Source organism: Podarcis melisellensis (genome assembly GCF_964234715.1).
Source record: "Podarcis melisellensis genome assembly, chromosome: 4".
NCBI classification, from domain to species: Eukaryota; Metazoa; Chordata; class Lepidosauria; order Squamata; family Lacertidae; genus Podarcis; species Podarcis melisellensis.
Window position 1 is genome coordinate 78,039,201 of NC_138531.1, and position 18,147 is coordinate 78,057,347.

The 18,147-nt window shown below is 43.6% G+C and overlaps 1 protein-coding gene across 14 annotated transcripts; it reads right to left on the bottom strand.

Annotated features, from left to right (window-relative positions):
* Window positions 1-3,031: 3,031 nt before the first annotated feature.
* TEX26 (testis expressed 26) lies at window positions 3,032-17,250 on the bottom strand. 14 transcript variants are annotated; one of them, XR_014167976.1, is made up of 8 exons: window positions 16,447-16,778; window positions 14,855-14,939; window positions 12,694-12,847; window positions 11,290-11,446; window positions 10,241-10,414; window positions 8,778-8,939; window positions 6,435-6,557; window positions 3,032-3,458 (listed from the first exon to the last, which is right to left on the bottom strand). XR_014167976.1 is itself a non-coding variant. In XM_081909432.1 (8 exons), exons 1-8 carry the CDS (start codon window positions 16,652-16,654, stop codon window positions 3,431-3,433), a joined length of 1,014 nt encoding a protein of 337 aa, XP_081765558.1. In that variant the 5' UTR covers window positions 16,655-16,779; the 3' UTR covers window positions 3,032-3,430. The 14 variants fall into 14 exon arrangements, 12 of the variants coding, with proteins under 12 accessions (XP_081765558.1, XP_081765560.1, XP_081765559.1 ...); XM_081909432.1 differs by lacking the exon at window positions 6,435-6,557 and adding an exon at window positions 5,947-5,992 and having other exon boundaries at window positions 16,447-16,779; XR_014167977.1 differs by lacking the exon at window positions 3,032-3,458 and adding an exon at window positions 5,947-5,992.
* Window positions 17,251-18,147: the final 897 nt, after the last annotated feature.

Below are 18,147 nucleotides of genomic sequence, written 5' to 3' on the forward strand. Positions count from 1 at the left end.
CACAATTTCTTCTGGTGCTAAAAAACTGAAATGATGAGAGAGGGAGAAAAATCACATGACATACACTTTTGCACAATCGCTTCTTTGCCTGGTGAGGAACACCACACAGTTTACAAAAAAAAAGGAGAGGAAGAATGTGCAAAACAGCCCTAAGTGAATCCAGAATGTCCTGTTCTGCATTATGTTATACAAAGCACAAGTCTTGGTTTTTAGATTTTTTTTTCATCCTCAATTAATAGCACCAGCCAGCAAATTCCATTATGATTCAGAGTGCTCCAGTTAGTACATTTCGCATTGTAAGTGAAATGTAAGAAAACCACAACTACCTCAATCTGAAGGCTTGTGGCACATATTAAAAAACTAAAGAAGTTGTGTAATAACCTCAGGAACAGAACCGGGTTATAGTGCTTCAGCAGCGGCTAGCGCAGTGCTGTTTTTATTGGTCATAATCTGTGTTTTATCTATCAGTGCTTAATTGTTTTTGATGAGAATGAAAATTATTTCAGGGGAGAGCTAAACTTGGCTCAGGTCTGTGCAGGCAGGCTGATAATAGGCAGCACTCCATCTGCCAGATATTTAGTCATCAAATCTCAAAGGGAAAATAGATGGAGAGAGAGAGATATCAACAGTAGATAGCTGATAAACAGCGTGTAAAGGTAGTTTGACTATGTTTGATAGTTGTGATATGGCAGAATACATATAGGACACACACAAACACACACACAGAGAGAGAGAGAGAGAGACACACACACACACTTCATAATACCGTAATTTAATGCACAATATTCCTGCCTCCTCCCTCAGGCAAACCCAACACACTGAAGCCATAATAAAACTTGAAAGTCATCATTTTACATCTGAATAACCGCACCTACTGCCCCTGTAATCAGCCCTCCAAACAAGTCCTCATTTTGGTTGATGCATGCCATTTACATTCTTGCCTTGGTGATATTTCTGCTATGACCTCTCACTGCCAACTGTAAATCATCAGCTATTTTTCTTGAATTGCACAGTCATCTCAATATGAACAGTAAGTGTGTTACTTCTTTTTATGGTGTCAATTACTTTGCTGGTTAGCTTGTTGCTGAATTCTGAGCTAAGACCACAAGAAGAACCCTGCTCAGTCCGACCAAAGGACCGTCTAGTCCAGCACAGTGGCCAGCCAGATGTCTGTGGGAAGCCCTATGAGACCTACTACTTGTGTTTCACAGCAGCTGGTATTCCAAGGGCCTGATTCTGGAGGTAGTGCACAGCCACTATGACTGGTAGCCTTTTCATCAATGAATTGCTCCAAGCCCCTTTTCTCTGCATCAGACATAATTTTATACATTATTGTTCTTGATTGTATTTTCTATCTGCACTTCATCAAAAAGTCCCAGTGTGGGTTACAGGATATATAGGTGCAATTATTACAGTAACAAACAACCAATCCCCAACACACCCACACCCACCCACACCAATACCTGGAGGACACAACTCAATTCTTCAGCTTTCAAAGGCCATGGTAAAGAGATGCATCTTCAGCCATTGATGGAAGCTGTAGAGATAATGCCAGATGCATCTCTGTGAATAGGGAGTTCCACGTTACTGGGGCCAACACCGAGAAGACCCTCTCACAAGTCATGGCCCACAGAAACTCTGAAAGTAGAGAAGCCACCAAGAGGGAGTCATTTACGGCTTTAAACATTAGTGTAAGCATTTTGAAGTGGGTTTAGAGCTAATAGGCAGCCAGTGTGGTCACTTTAGAAGTGTTGCATGGGTTCTCAGAGTAGATGGCACTAGTTGTAGCTTTCAAATCATTTTGAAGAGCACATTGCAATAATCTAATCTGGCAGTCTGAAGGGGGCCACAGATGGTGAACCAGCTGGACCTACAATAAGGCACTCCTAGCCATACAGGTTACCTGTGGCAAGAAGTACTTTTCAGGGACAAAAAAAATATGCAATAGATGTGTGGATGCAATTCATGTGTGGATTGGAGGAGGGGGAGTACTCAGTCTCCATTGATTCTGGAACAAAATAAAATGTTGCGTGTACACAGCCTTAACAGATTTATTTGGGTTCTGTTCCTAAATTGATCAGTTTACAAAGCAGCAAACATAATTTATACATAACGAAATACAGACTCTTAATCTGACCAACATGGGAAGGTGCAACTTCAGAGGAATAAAACAGCTTTATGCTGAGGAAGGGAACTCAAGGAATTAAAACTAGGGCTACGATATTTAGTTGCTAATCTGTTAGAACAGGCACGTCCAACTCCCAAGAGACTGAGATCTACTCCCAGTATAATAAATCTGGCAGTGATCTTACCCATTGCCATTAGAGGGAGGAGCATGCGTGGGTGTGTGTATGTGTGGAAGAGGAGGATTGCACAGAGTTCCTGAGCTTGTTGATCTTTTTTTACCGTGGGCGGGGGGGGGGGGGAGGCTAACCATTAACTACAACACTAACAAGAAGACTATAAAAGATCGCCATTTTGATACTACTTAGGGACAGAGCGAGGGGGGCAGGGGTGGGAACATTCATTATACATTGCTTTTAATCCCGCGATTGATAAAGATCCTGCGATCAACCGCAATCATCCGGGGATCTACCTGTTGATCATGGTCCACCGGTTGGACATCGCTGTGTTAGAAGATCATTCTTTTTCTATAATACATGTGTACATAATCTAAAAACAAAGGGAATACTTTGCCCTCAAAACTATTATTTTCACTCATTTCCAAATTTAAATGTTTAGTTCATAGAATCATAGAGTTGGAAGAGACCACAAGGGCCATCGAGTCCAGCAAACCCATTACCCCTTTCCTGGGAGTAAATCTCACTGAACTCAATGGGACTTCCTTCTGCGTAGACATATAAAGGCTTGCACTGTAAAAATCCATGTAGTGTAAAACTCATATTAATTAACTTAAAGGTCATAGTCCCAATTAAAATTTCTGAGATCCAAAAACCAATCTAATCTAGTAGAAGAACAAAATTAAAGCTAGAATAAATGTTCTCTTTTTCTAATCTATTTTTTAAAAAGATTATCGTAATTATTTTTTATTTAAATTGCAGTAGCATTATAACAAGGAAATGATAATAGGGTGGGGGAAAATATTTGATTTGCAAATATATGGAATATGTAAGATCTTCTCTGATTGGAATGAAAGTTCCTGAATCCATACTATATTTCCAAGGTCAATGCGATGGTAGCACTGCAGTCTTTTACAATTTCAAAAGAGAACCTAAAGTATAAGAAAGTTTGATGTAGCTCTTCAAATGGTTTACTATAAAGAAAGACCACAAGGGTATTCAAGTGTAATTCAGCCTCCTAGAATATTGCTGAATTTTCTCCTAAAAGCTATTAGACACATTTGACTGGGTTTTCTTCCGGCTTCTTCGATGAGGAAGGCCTTTGGAATTTCTTGTCCCCGCTGACCCTTTCAAGGAAGTTCTGAAGGATGGTTTTTTCTGAACAAACAAGTGAAAGAAAATGTGTCACTAAAGCTAGAATAACCAGACCTACGCAACATCAATAATGATTTCACATTAGAACAGGAAATAGGTGGGATATCAAAGGGTCAAATCCGATATGACATTAACGTATCTTTGCTTTTTTGTATATGTTCTGTTTGTTTTACATTGGGCTTTTCTTTTTCAAGCAACTTGTTCCCTTGCTGAATCAGAAAGAGCTGACTGGACTGGACTCCAAGGGGTCAATTACTCTCCAGTTTATCCACTGCCTTTTGGTACAGTATGTCAATGATTGTGTGGGATGGATCTTAGTGTACTGAGGGAAGCAACAGGAATTCTCCCTTATAATTAGTTTAAAGGAAGCCATTAATGTATAAGAGGTAGAATCTCCTTCCAGTGTGGCCCAGTCCCATGGCTGGACCCTTGTGTGACACCTCACTGGTCTCCCTTGGAATTTCCTGGGCCTGCAACTGTTTGCTTTCTCTACTTTGCTGGGCATAGCCATGGGCCCAAAGCAGCCGGGGAGCAGGGGTGGGCAGAAATTGAGATAGTTGGGCAAAGGCACTGATCCTCCCTCCGCTTTCCCCAATGTTCCAGTCTTTGAGTTTCTAAGCTTTCTTGCCCATTCACAGTCACTCACTTTTATTTACACTTCACCCATTCACTTGCTCATCCATTTGCTCACTGACTTACTTACCGGGATACCTGTAAAAAATATTTCATATTTATATTTTGTAATTCTGCAGCTTTGCTCAGAAGAGTGGCCTATGAATAGTACAAACACACACATTCACTAATTCACTCACTCAACCAGTCATTCCCCCACCCTCTCATTCACTTGCCCACTTTTGGTTAGCTAGGGTTTTTGCGTGGTTAAGCTATTGGTGACGGCAGAAGTGTCCACCTGTCTAGGCCTTCCAGTGTGCCAGCCCACCAGCTACCTAGGGCACCTAGTCACCTGTTACACCAGGAGAACATAAAAGCAACACACCAACTACCTGGAAGCAGTAAGTAGCTCAAGTAGTAGCTGAGCTCAGTGAGATAAAGCTTAGGCACCAAAACCCCGTAGGCCAGTCGTGTGCACATTAGATGCAAAGACAAACTTAATGCTGTGTCCAGTTTGTCCCAAACTCTGTCTAGTTAGCCTGTAACAAAATCAATCCTTCTAACCAGAAATACTTTTGTCATACAGACCAGGGGTAGACAGATTTCTAGGCTCATGCAAGTTTGTTTTTCCCTCCCTACAGGAACCCAGAGGTTCATCAGTTGCAAGCATACCCTTAGAATTAAATAATGTTGTGATGAGGAAATTGTTCCAAGTATCAGAACTGAAACTGATCTCATAGTGCTTCCACACACAATTCCACTCTTTGTTACCACCCCACACCTATTTTCTTTATTTCAGGCACATAATTTGGGGAGGGAGGGAGTCATTTTGTTGCTGTCACTGTTAAACAAGTGTGAGTCAGAAATCCTTGCCAATGCATTGGGAATAATCCAGAGATTGCCCATAGATCCTGGCCTACCATCTCCCCACCCCTGATATAAACTGGAGGGTTGATGTTAGAGATTGGCATAATCAGGCACCTGTCTAGACCAGTGCTATTTTTCTAGAAAAAGGGGTGCTGGAACTCACTATGAAGGCCTCCCTTGTTGTTGTTCTTCTTCTTCTATTAATAATAATAATAATAATAATAATAATAATAATAATAATACTTATTAAATTTATATACTGCCCTTTACCCAGGGGTCTCAGGGTAGTTCACAGAATAAAACCAAGATATAAAAGCACAAGATACCTAATAAAAATAAAAACAACCACCCAATAGCCCCCCACAAAGAACACATTTTAAAAGGGCATAGGCTGTAAATTGGATCAACCAAAGGCCTGGATAAAAAGGAACGTTTTTGCCTGGCGCCTAAAAGTGTATAATGAGGGCACCAGGCAAACTTCCCTGGGGAGAGGATTCCACAGACGGGGAGCCACTGCAGAGAAGGCCCATTCTTGTGTTGCCACCCTCTGAACCTCTGAACTGGTAATGGCACCCACCTGAGAATTGACAGAACTGAGTTCCAGCTGAAAAAAAGCCCTGGTCTAGGCCCATGCCCACTACCAATCCCTAGAGCCTCCTGTCCTGACCCTTCCTCTGGTTTCTGCTGAAAACAAGAATATGTTTCCTGTGACTCTGACTAGGCAGTGAGATATATTTTTTGTGATAAATGAGGTGAGTGAGCCTCTAGCGGGCTCACTTGTAAAATTATGCCCAAGCATATGCACCCTGAGCCGCTCTACAGTTTCTCCTTCCTTGTTACGCCTCAGGTCCTGCCACACACACAGCCTACTATGAGGCAATGTGAGAATCCCGTTTTCTCCAAATGGCCAAAGGATGTGACAAATGAAGGGGATGGTCAGTAATAGGAGCAGAGGAGGACCAGGGCAGGAGGCAGCAGTTGTGAAAATCATTGCATCAGCATTGGGCATTACCTATATTTTTCAGAGGAAATCCTTCTGGGCTTCCTATAGGAAATACCTGGAAAATAAAAAATAGGCTAGGAATATGTTGTTGTTTTTCCTTGACAGAGGGTCTGTGCCTTTGGCAGCTGCATGAGAAACAGAAATTCAAAAGGTGCAGCTTTCCACCTGTTACTGCAGGGATGAGGAACCTGTGGCCCTCCCAGTGTTGCTGGACTACAACTCCCAGAATCCCTAGCACATTGGCCATGCTGGCTGGAGCTGATGGGAGTTGGAGTGCCATAGGTTCCCTTATCCCTGTGTTACTGCTGCTCCATCTGGAGGAAAATGGAGCCTGCTGAATCTGTGCCACGCACAGAGCCTCTTTCAAGAAAAAAGAGTATATGGCAATCATCACAGAGCAAAGGAAAAGAGAAAGAGCACTGCCCTGTAACCCTTCAGAGAGAAAAGCCCCAGAAAAACCCTACAAAGCGGGAGGGAAGGTGGAGAAAATAACTCACTGGCTTCGTATATAGTCACCAAAACAGCACAGATAATTCGGCCATCACATCAAACTTAATAGGAGGAAACAAAGATGCCTGGTGTGCTTCTGTCACTAAGTAGACCTGGATCTAGTCAGCCACCTGGATGGGAACAGCTAGGATATCATTCTAGTGATGCATCATCCAATATCCCAAATATGATTCAATTCTCTGAGTGCCATTACTTTTGTAGCCAAAATGACAATAGTCATGCACAAGATGGAGGTATCAGCAAACCAGGGGTAACCTTGAGGTTTTTAGAGAGAGAGAAATGGAGGAGAAGAAGACCCCCCCTTCAAACAGCCCAATGAGGGCTGAGCATACCCAGTGCCCACAGAATGCTTTCTGCAGGATGAGTTAAAAAAGAAACCCCAAAAGCTGGGAGGAAAGGGGAATGGAACAGAGAGATGGTGGAAAGGCAGAAGAGGAGACACATAGATATAAAGACACACGCACTTGCTCTCTTGGTAGTAGCCAGCCACTGCCCATTCTCTCTCAGCAGCCAGCAACTTGAAATGTCTGGTGTGTATGCAGCCTTGCTCCCCGCCCCATGGGCTCCTGCTCATTCATTCACTCAGCCAGCACCTGCCCGTTCACTTGCTCACTCACTCACTAGTCAGCAAGCCACCCATTCACATATTCACCCATAGGCTCTCAGCTGTTCCGCCTCTCACAAGCCATTCACTTGTTCTCTCGCCAGCAGGCACCTGCCTACCTGTTCACTTGTTCTCTTGGCAGCTGCCGCTCACTCATTTACTTGGAGTAGGGAGAGCTTTGAAGGCTCCCCTCTCCAAGCATACACGTACACACAACATTTTCTTGCAAGACCCCCAACTTGTCCCCATTCTTTCCCACCTTCAGTCAAAAAAATCGCACAGCCAAAACAATATCACAAACAGAAAGATATATCAGCAAACTCAGAGGAATCTAGAGGTCAGCAGAAGTAGGAAAGATCTTTAGGGGGAAACCCCATGGGGAAGTAGAAAAATAAAACCAAACATCCTGACGAAGACTGAGCAATTTTCAGTTGCATTTGAGTGCTGACTGACAGTTTAAGGGTGGGACCACAGGAGGGAGAATGGAGTATCCTGTAAAAGGAAGATGAAGGAAGAGACACATAGATTTAAAAAGGGGAGAATTATCACATTATCTGGATAGGTCATGTCCTGCTTTGCATTGAGCATGACCTCATGGATAGAAGTGAGAACTGCCCATAGACATCAATGGACAAATCTAAATTCTTAATGTAGTTGGATTTGGGCACTAGTACCCCACCAACCCTAAAAAAGCCCCCAAAACGTAGCAGTAGCAGCAAAGAGAAAAGCTCCTGCTGTTTTAACTCAGTTAATATTTCAGGTGAAACATGCATTTTAAAAAAATAACCAGCTAACGCAAATTCCAAAGCAAATGAAGTCAATTGTCCCGATACTGGAAGCTGGAGAGGCTGTGTTTGGGACAAGGCAGTTTATGACAGCTTTGCAGCGTAGATCACACTAAACACTGCAAGTGGTTGTCCAGATGTATTAGACCACTACTGCAGTTGGGAATTAGGCAGAGGCTGTCTGTAATATACAACAACCCTGCAATGTTAATCCACTGTTTTTATCCCCACATTGCATGTTGGGCTGAGGAAGTAGCCTGCAACAGCATTGTGTTACGTTATATATCCCTATTACAAGTTGGAGTGCTGTGCTGAGAGAGTAGAGTTGGCTTCCTCCAGTGAGAAATCCCCTCTTAGGTCAATCTACTTAATTTCCCTCTCATACTTCCTCCCAGGTCAATTCAAGTACTCAATAGCATGCAGGAGCCTTATGCTCTACTGACTACCATGCAAACTGGTGACCCTTGGAAATACTAGAAAACCAAAATTGTGGACATGGACCCAAATTACAGCAGAGACTCCTGTCTTTCATGCTAACGTTTGGGGGAGTTTTCTACCTGTTCAGCCATGGATGGCTACACACACCCAAGATACACTGCAACATTTTGTTGCAGAGCCCCACTTACATCATTTTAATCTTCTGGGACATAGGGCAGGAGATAAATATTATGACTAATTTGATCATGTACATTGTTCAAACTATCCTGGTCCTACAATCTTCCCTGCAGACAAACACAGGCACAGAATCTATAGTAGTTGAAACTGCATGATTTTAAGTCTCAAAACTGTCAAGTAATTCATTTGGCTGAGCAAACAGAATCAGATCAGCTCTACAAATGGAAAAATGAGAACACTTAGAATATTTTGTCATTCAGGAAGTCTTCACTGCTTTTTGCTCCCCCAACGCCTATTGCAGTTTATTATCCTCCACCCTCACCTACCTGGATGAGGAGCTCTGTCCACATATGCTTTAATTTCTTCTGGGTCTAAAGAATTCAAAACAGATAGGATCTCATTATAATCTTTCCCAAAATCTCTCTGGTATGTGGTCAGATGTTTGGTATGTTCATGATTCCAGATCTGAGCAAAAGATACTGAAGGAACTGTGAAGAGAAGCCAAAAAGAGAGAAGTGAAACCATGAAATAAAGAAACCACACCACTGTTCCCCTGCCCCTTCCTCTGGAATGCTCTGGCTTTCCAATTCCAAATTTTGCCATAATAATGACAAAGGATGCCTCTCAGGTGATCTGCTGTTCAGGAGTACCCACAATGGCAGTGCATGATTCTGATGGACTTTTCCCTTATAGGTCAATAACTCATATGCTGTGATTTCTACTGATGGAACTCAAAGATTAATGTAACCAATGACACCTTTGCCGATAACAAGCACGAGTGTAAATAAAATCACAAATCAATATGCAGGACCTAACATTTCACAAAGGCAGGGACTTAGTTAATAATGATCTACAATTTCCAAAGCACAAGTACTTTTCCAAATGTGCACTTGTTTTTCAGTTATATGGAGTCTAGAATTATTTCTGTGAGATAGTACTTTGTTTGCCTTTTTCAGGCACTCAAACAGCACATAATTGATAGCTGTGAAAATACAACTTCCCTATAATAGCATGTAATAATTATTAGCCCTTTGTGAAATGTAGTCAACATATTCTCTATTCAATATTGTCTGCAATGCCACTTTAAGGGATATAAAGAAGAAACTATATTTTCTTTTCCTCTTTTTAGTCAGGGAGAATACTGGAGTGGGAGAGAACCTATTTTAGGTTGTATGGTGGATTGGGTTTCTCTTGTTGAATTCTTAACTGTAATGCTTAATTATACTGATGTAAGCCACCTTAGATATTTTTCTTGGAAATATCGTTTAAAATTAAAATTAAAAAGCTCTTTAAAAATAAAGCAATGAGAGAATAATTTAGTGGCGAGTTTCCTTCAAGCTAACCACATGTGTCGCCTTGCCCCTGTGATTGAGGGGGCCCAGGGCTGCATGATGTCAGCACTCCCGGCGGTGTGCAAACGTTGTCCATGTATGCCATACATGCCGATGGAAAAGTTTGGGGGTCCTGGCCCTCTGATTTGAAATTTTGGGAGGGGCCTTGGCCCCCACTGCCCCCCATACTTGGTGCCGTGGTTTCGTTGTGGTGGATGCCAAGACCATTGCCTATTCCATAGTAAGAGCAATTCTCCTATGCAACCTACTGGGTCTAAGTGGCTCTTGGGAGAAGAAATCCTCTTTCTCTCATTTTCTTTGGCAACCTCAGCATCAGTGCTCAAATATGTATTATCTGCCTACATTTGCAAGAAAATGGGGTTCAGTGAACCAAATTCCAAAACTGGGCTTCAAACCCAGAGTTTCATCTATTTTATTGCACCCAAAAATATCCTTACCAGCGCCTTTCACTGGAATATGGCGCTTCGCATTACATCCATATTTCCAAGTATAGTCCCTTAAATCTGGATTATTGGCTTGGGGCTGGTAATTATGCCTGAATTCGGTATCTGGTGGCTTGGGGACTAACATTTTCCAGTCTGAAGGAGCAGGAGCACCATCTCTTGGAGCACCTGAAATGAAAGAGTAATGATGCGGCAAATGTAAAGAGCAAATAAATTTCTTTTTATAAAAAATGTAGAGGAGAAATCACACAAAAAGCAAATGACAGAAAGCCAGTTAAGCTGCAGTCCTATACACACTTTCATGGGAATTAAGTCCCATGGAACTTAATGAGGCTTACTTCTTAAAAAGTTGGAAGGGACCCCAAGGGCTCATCTAGTCCAACCCTCTGCAATGCATGAATCTCAACTAAAGCATCCATGACAGATGGCCATCCAACCTCTGCTTAAAAACCTCCAAGGAAGGAGAGTCCATAACCTTCCATGGGATTCTCTTACACGGTTGAACAGCCATAAAGTTCTTCCTAATGTTGAGTCAAAATCTCTTTTCTTGTAACTTGAAGCCATTGATTCAAGTCCTACCCTCCAGGACATAAGACAAGCTTGCTCCATTTTCCATGTGACAGCCCTTTAGATATCTGAAGGTGGCGATCATATCTCCTCAATCTCCTCTTTTCCAGGCTAAACATACCCAGTTCTTTCAGCCATTCCTCATAAAGCTTGGTTTCCAGTCATTTTGGACATATGCATATGATTTCTTTACCAAACATGAGACCCTTAATCTCAGGATCATACGTTCAAGCCCCACATTAGGCAAAAGATTCCATCACTGCAGGGTGTTCCTTACAACTATACAATTCCATGATTCTTTGATTATAGGACATACAGAATCTAAGTTACCGGTAAATGCTATCTTCCATGACAGACTGGAGATGTTTCTGACTGAAACATGCCTCTTTGGCTTTCAACTATAGATGCAGCCGTAAACCTCAACTTGACCTCAATAATAATATTGTCAAAGAAGGAAGGGAAGCCAAAGTCCTCACCTGGTTGTATTCCTAAATAATCTCTTGCGTAAGCTGTTTTATACTGTTTTTTTAATACATCCTCGATCTCTTGCTTACTAATAGGTTTCGTCCAAGGTGAATAACTTTCTATAGATATTGGTGTTTCCTCTCGAGGCATTTGCCAAATCAGGAACCGCTAACAATGTAGAAAGTGGGGAGGGGGAGGAGAGAGACTGAATATGAAAATGCTGATTAAAAATGCATTTCATATAAACCGGTCTTCTACTTTATTATGCTCTGTTGTTCAATAATCATTTTTCCTCTTTCTAAGTAAAATACCTATAAACATGTCAGATTAAACCACAGTTAAGAACAAACTGTGGTTTAATAACCACAGTGAATAAGCAAAGTGCTCAGAAGTTCTTGCTGAATTCCTCCTTGGGCAACCATCGGTCCATCTAGTTTTAGTGCAGAACATAGAAGCTAGATTGTTAACTGAAACAAGAAACTATGAACATATAATGCTGGTCCTGGCACAACCACACTGGTTGCCAATTAGTTTCCGGGCCCAATTCAAAGTGTTGGTTTTGAGCTTTAAAGCCTTAGACGGCTTTAAAGGACCACCTTTCCTGATAGGTACCCACCCAGACCCAGAGATTGCCATCTGAGTCCTCTTTAAACACCATGTTCAATGGAGGTCTAGAGAGCAGTGACAAGTCTTCTCTGCAGTAGCTCCCCATTTATGATGGAATGCTTTCCCCAAGGAAACCTGCCTGAGCCAACCATGTGATTATTTCAGTGCTAGGCAAATATGTTTCCCCCCCCTGCAACAATGATATATCACATTGATGGGCAGCAACTCTTCAAGGTTTCAGATAGGATTCTTTCCCAGTCCTACCTCAAGTTCTTGGGGGTTGAATCAGGACCTTCTGCATGCAATGCACGTGCTCTGCTATTGAGCTACAGCCCTATGCTTTGTGCATGACTGTCCCAAATTCTGCTGAGGCCAAACTAGATGTGACATTAAGCATACAATGAGTTCCTGTGTGCTTGGCTTTTGTTTACTAAATCTCAGGCACTGCAACCCCCTCAGCCCAACCCAGAGTGGGATTGCGGCTTGGGGAAAGAACAGATCTAACCTTTTGCCTTGACAGTCTTTTAAATCCAGATTGGATTCCCCACAGCTGCTACCTGCCCCAGAAGCAAAGTGGCTCTTAGCATGTTTACTTGGCGTCTCATTCAACTCAAGTGAAACTTGCTTCTGAGTAAACACGCATAGAGTTGGGCTGCATGCTTCTGGTTGCTAAGTCTTTCCTTTCCCCTGACAATCTTCTTTGACGATTTGGTGTTTCCAAAAACAGATATCCTCCAATAGGTCATTTCATATAAAAGTAAAATGCAAAGCACATGTAAAACCTTGGGTACAACAAGTGCATTCCTTACTTCTCCAGGCTGAGGATTGTTTCTCCTTGCAGAGCCAGCCCTTATAGGTTCAGCCTTGGAATAAGGCTTCCAACAGAACTCATCTCTGTAGTTATTCCTTCCAGTAGGCTCATCTACTTGAAAGGGAATGACATGCCCTTTGCCTGCTCTGGCACTGCAAGAAACAATTGAGATGTTAATGAAATACAATCATGGCTGCTACCTTTCAACTGCTCCTGTTTTAAGTACAGTACAGTGGACGCTCGGGTTGTGAACTTGATCCATGCATCTGTGCGTCTGTGCATGCATGGCTTGCGCTTCGGCGCTTCAGTGCATGCACAAAACGCAATTTAGCGCTTCTGCGCATGCACGACCGCTGAAACCCGTGGTCCATAACCCGAAAAAACGCAACCTGAAGCATCTGTAACCCAAGGTATGACTGTACTTAAGAACTGTCTTATCCTAGTTGGATCATCTAGCTGAGTACAGTGGTACCTCTGGTTGTGAACAGGATCCGTTCCGGAGTTCCGTTCCCAACATGAGCAGAATGTAACCCGCGTCTGCGCGTGCGCAGGTCATGATGCGCCGCTTCTGCATATGCGCATGACGTCATTTTGAGCGTCTGCGCATGCGCGAGCGGCGAAACCCGGAAGTAACCTATTCCATTACTTCCGGGTCACCGCAGGACATATCCTGAAAGAACGTAACCTGAACTGAACATAACAAGAGGTACGACTGTATTGTCTTCACCAGGGGCGGAGGAAGGGGGTGCAGTGGGGGCAGGTCACCCCAGGTATCACCACTGAGGGGGGGTGACAAAATGCCGGGGGCACTCACCGTGAGGCCTGCAGCGTGTCTGAGCCACGCGTCTCTCCTAGGAGTGACGCGGTGGCTTGGGTGCCCACAGGCTCTGCACTGCCCCAAACGGTCCGCCCGCCTCCTCCCCCTCAGCTGTAGAGCAGCTGAGGAGGAGGCAGGCAGACTCCTCAGAGGCCCCGCAGAGCATCCCGCCCAGGTAGGGCTGGAAATGACCCACATTTGAAATCCTGATGATCTGCTGCCAATTTTCTGTGAAGACCAGTGATGGAGCAAGCCGATCAGCCCCTGGACACAGGGCACATGTGCCACCCCAGGCACCCGATCGGCTTGCTCCGCCGCTGGTCTTCACACAAAATTGGCATCAGATCACCAGGGTTTCAGATGTGGGTCATTTCCAGCCCTACTTGACTTGAACCTGGGACCGACTGCATGCAGAACATATGCTCTGCCACTGTGCTGAGGCCTTGCCTCCATTGGGAAGGACAGGAGGAAGCAGATGCGACTGAACCAGAAACAAGGGAGAGGTGAAAAAGAGACCATAGCTCAGTGATTGAGAACTTATGCTTTGCATGCAGAAGGTTCCTGATTCAGTTATTGGAATCTCTAGTTTAAGGATCAGAGTATGTTAAAGACATGCACCTGACACACTGGAGAGCTGCTGCCAGTCTGAGTAGACAACTGGACATTTCAGAGAGGAAGTGTTCTAAAGGAAGGAACTGTGAAGGAAAGGGAGCAGTGAAAGCAAAATTTGCTAGCTGTGATGGTTTCATAAGATGGGTGGGGGAGTTAGTCTTCCAGATGTTGCTTGACTACAAGTCCCATCATCCCTGACCATTGGCTATGCTGGCTGGGGTTGTTGGAAATGGGAGTCCAACCACATCTGGAGGGCCAAATCTGCTCTGCCAGCTCCTTGTGCTACTTTTGGTGGCATATTGCATGTGGCAAGGCAACCTCTAGAAGACAGCAGGAGCTCCCACCTGCCAAATGTCTCTATATGGACATTAAAAGTGCACAGAGCCTCTCGAGTCCAGAATTTCACAGCCTTAAACAACATGTGTACTCCAGGCCCAAAATGTAACAGGGGCTCAATTTCTAGTTGTATTCAGGGCAGAGCATTCTATATAGTCTCCAAAGTAAAGCATTTTAAATATTATTTCTACATGATAGTTATAGGGCCAAACTACCGGCACTTGGTACTTTACACAATCTTTTATCTTCACTTTCCTTTTCTAGTGGTGCTGATCAGATACATCATGGGGAAGGTAATGTTTTAAGATACATGCTAATAAAAGGAGCCAAACAGCAAAGGCTTTTGAAAAGAATGCTTGAATGGTTTGAATAAGTTAAATCGGTATCATCTTACCAATCTGCACCAGGATCTGTTGCAGGATTAAAGACAAAATCGTGTCTCATTGTCGTTTCATAAGGATCCCACTTTAGTCTGCCTACTAAAAACAGCAACTGTAAGTGCTATAAATTCTAAACACTTACTAGTGTAATTTCTTTTTACTAATCAGTAATGAGAAAAACAGTGGGTGAACTATTTTCCCAAAAACTATTTGAACTGTCTTGGCACCAATTGAAGCTTGTTTCTCAATGCAAATAACAGCCTTTGGGAAGGGGGTAATCTGGATGGGGACCACAAGGTCCTCCTTTTCCCATGAGGTGAACCTGATTGAGATTTCCCTTCCCAAAGCATATTATTTCCTTTAAAAAAATATAACCATGCAGCAGTTAGTTGCATGGTTATTGTCACATTGAGGTGATCACTTAAGCTACAGATATAGAAAACAGCCTTACATTTTAGCCAGTTCACGAAACTGACGATTCTGCATTGCCTTTTCTCTCTCTCAGAACCAGCCAACTGGCACTCTACCTTTGCAAAGAACTTTTACAAAGCAACATTCAGGATCCATTCTGATTTGATTTAAAGAGACAGTACACTATCCCTTTTAAGAACTTTCTGCCACTTATCAAAGTGTTCTCATATACTGTTCTCATAATGTGAGTTGTAGAATTATACTCACAACAACCATCCATGTAACAGTGAACATAAACTGTGAGAATGGTAAAATAAAAAAATAAGAAATCTTCTTGTGTGTATTCCAAACTAAATAAAAATAAAAATTAGTCTCATCCTCAGAATCAATTGGATTTTTAAAAGCTTAATTTTGACCAGATGGTGTCCTTAGACAGCCTATGTGCCAATTAGGTACAGTTAATACACCTCAAAAAAATTTTAAAATTATTATTTTACTAAATTTCCTTCTTTGAGCAATGCTGCCTGCAAGAAAAGATATGTGAATGAGTAAAGCAAAAGTTCTGGGTTACTCATCCAGTTGTTTGAATATTATTTCCAAATTTGCTAAGCCTTGCAGGAATACATGACTTGCAGGAATTCAACTGGTACATTTTTTTCCGGAAAGCACCAGGCCTGAATGCCAGTGGGTAAGTTTTATTCCCCCACCCCCCAGTCTCATGGTACCCCTGATTTCTACCATTAAAAGGGCTTTGTGCCTTCATGTTATATCTTTAGCCTCAGCAAAAAGAAAATCATTCTGCCATGTGATACCTTGTACATTTATATTAATTACATATACTGTACTAATATGCATTTTTTAAAAAAAACTTCCATAATTCATATTTATTTTGCCTTTTGTCTCAGGAGCTCATGGTGGCCTTTCCCTATCATATCTTCACAACAAGCCTGTGAGGTAGATTAGCCTGAGAGAGAAAAGGTCCAAAGTCACACTGTGACCTTCATGGCTGAGTGGGGATTTGAACCTGGGTTTTTACCAGTCCAAGACCAACACTCTAACCATGTGGCTGGTTACCAGCAGGAGAGTTACCAGCAGGGCCTGCTCAAGAAATTTTGGCACCTGAGGAGAACCATGAAATGACTACTTATAACTTGAGGTAGATGAAGCGCCGAAGAAAGATGAAGGGCCGGCCCACCTATGAGGCAAGGTGAGGCAACCGCCTCAGGCGGCAGGATCCACAGGAGCAGCAGATCCAGATGTAGCTCTTTATTCCCCTCTTGTCCCTGATGTAGAGCTTCACTCATCCCCTTTTCCCTGGCGCGGAGGGGGGGGGGAGGACGCCATTTTGTGGTCTGCCTCAGGTGCCAAAATCTCTTGGGCCTGCTTTCATGAGTAGCTTGCATATTTTATTAAAGTATTCCAGGCGTGCATAATATTGTGACCCTAACCATGCATAACATAATCAAACCAATATATGGCCCCCGCCCCGACTCAAATCCCACCTAATTCTTTCTACCCCTACCCCCTACCCCGCTCCCCACAGCAAAGTTATCTGGCAAGGAGCTAAGGGCAAAGAACTTCACGGTGGCTAATGCGCAAGCTCCTTTTCTCGCGCCTGCGCGTCCTGGCCGTTCTAGACCCCCCCCCCTCGCGTTCTAACCCTCTGAGCGAAGCGCGGAAAGTTTCCTCACCCGGGGGCGCCGGCCGCGCTGACCTGGGTCTCCACGGGGGGATAAAGGGAATGGAGGCCGGTGGCGGCGGCATGGCGGTGCCATGGATGGGCGGCAGGAGAGGGCCGGCCTCGCGCTCTGGGGGCTCCATGCGGGCCGGGTTAGCTCCAACCCACCCGAGCGCTGTATTCCGCTGCCGGCGAGGGGGGCGCAGAAGAGACGCGGGGCGAGACGGCGAAGGGAGGATGCCGCGCCAAGACGGGCGGCGGAGCTGTCGGGAGGCGGCGGGGGTCACCCTGGGCGCTGCTGGCCGCTCGGTTGCCCCGGCGCCGGGCTTGTTATTGTGACCAAGGGAGGGAGCCCGTGACTTTACACCCTTTCCTGCCTCGCCAGGGCAGGGTGAGGTTTCACAGCAGGCAGGAGGGCAGAGAGGGAAGTCGCCTCTGGAGTGGCCTGAGAAAGTGGACCTTTTAAAGTCCACCACAGCAAGTCCATGGTTTAATAACCGTATTATTATTAATAATAATATTTTGTAGTAGATGGGCATACCTGTTCTTTTTGAATTTTGGAGATTTTGGATAATTCCCACGGTGGGATCTACACACACATAAAAACCGTTATGAATTTTTTTTTAAAAAAGCGTTTTTAAAAATACATTGAATTCTCCATCGCCATTATGTTCTATATTGCATCGTTGAGTCACTTTGTATATTGCACATCAAGCACACTTAAAATGTTTTATTTGCAACTGTATAGGTGAGTTAGTTATCCCACTTGCTCTCTCACACACCCCTGCTAAATGTTTGGGGGGGGGGTTTCTGCTCAGGAATCTAGACTGCCTTTTGTCCCCAGCCATCCCAAATGGACTGATTATATTTGGTTAGTCTGCAGGCAGACTAGGGTTGCCAACTTCTTTTTATGCAGGATTCCTGCTACATTAATAGCTGCTTGCCTGAAATCACTTTTAAGAGCTTCACCTTTTCTTTGCTGGGCATGAAGATGCAATGATAGGGAAAGTTTTGTCTGAATTTTTGGGGGGTTTTGTACTTCTAAAAGAATCTGAATCCTGGGCATGTCAAACAACGGCAATTGCTGGTTTTGGAGTGAAGGCTAAGTAGAACTGGAGCGCAGGTGGAATATCTGGATATTTGTAGTTACCCACCCTAGCATTTCAAACATGGACTGCAAGAAACTAGGCATGTGTCAGCATTGTCCTGTCATTCATG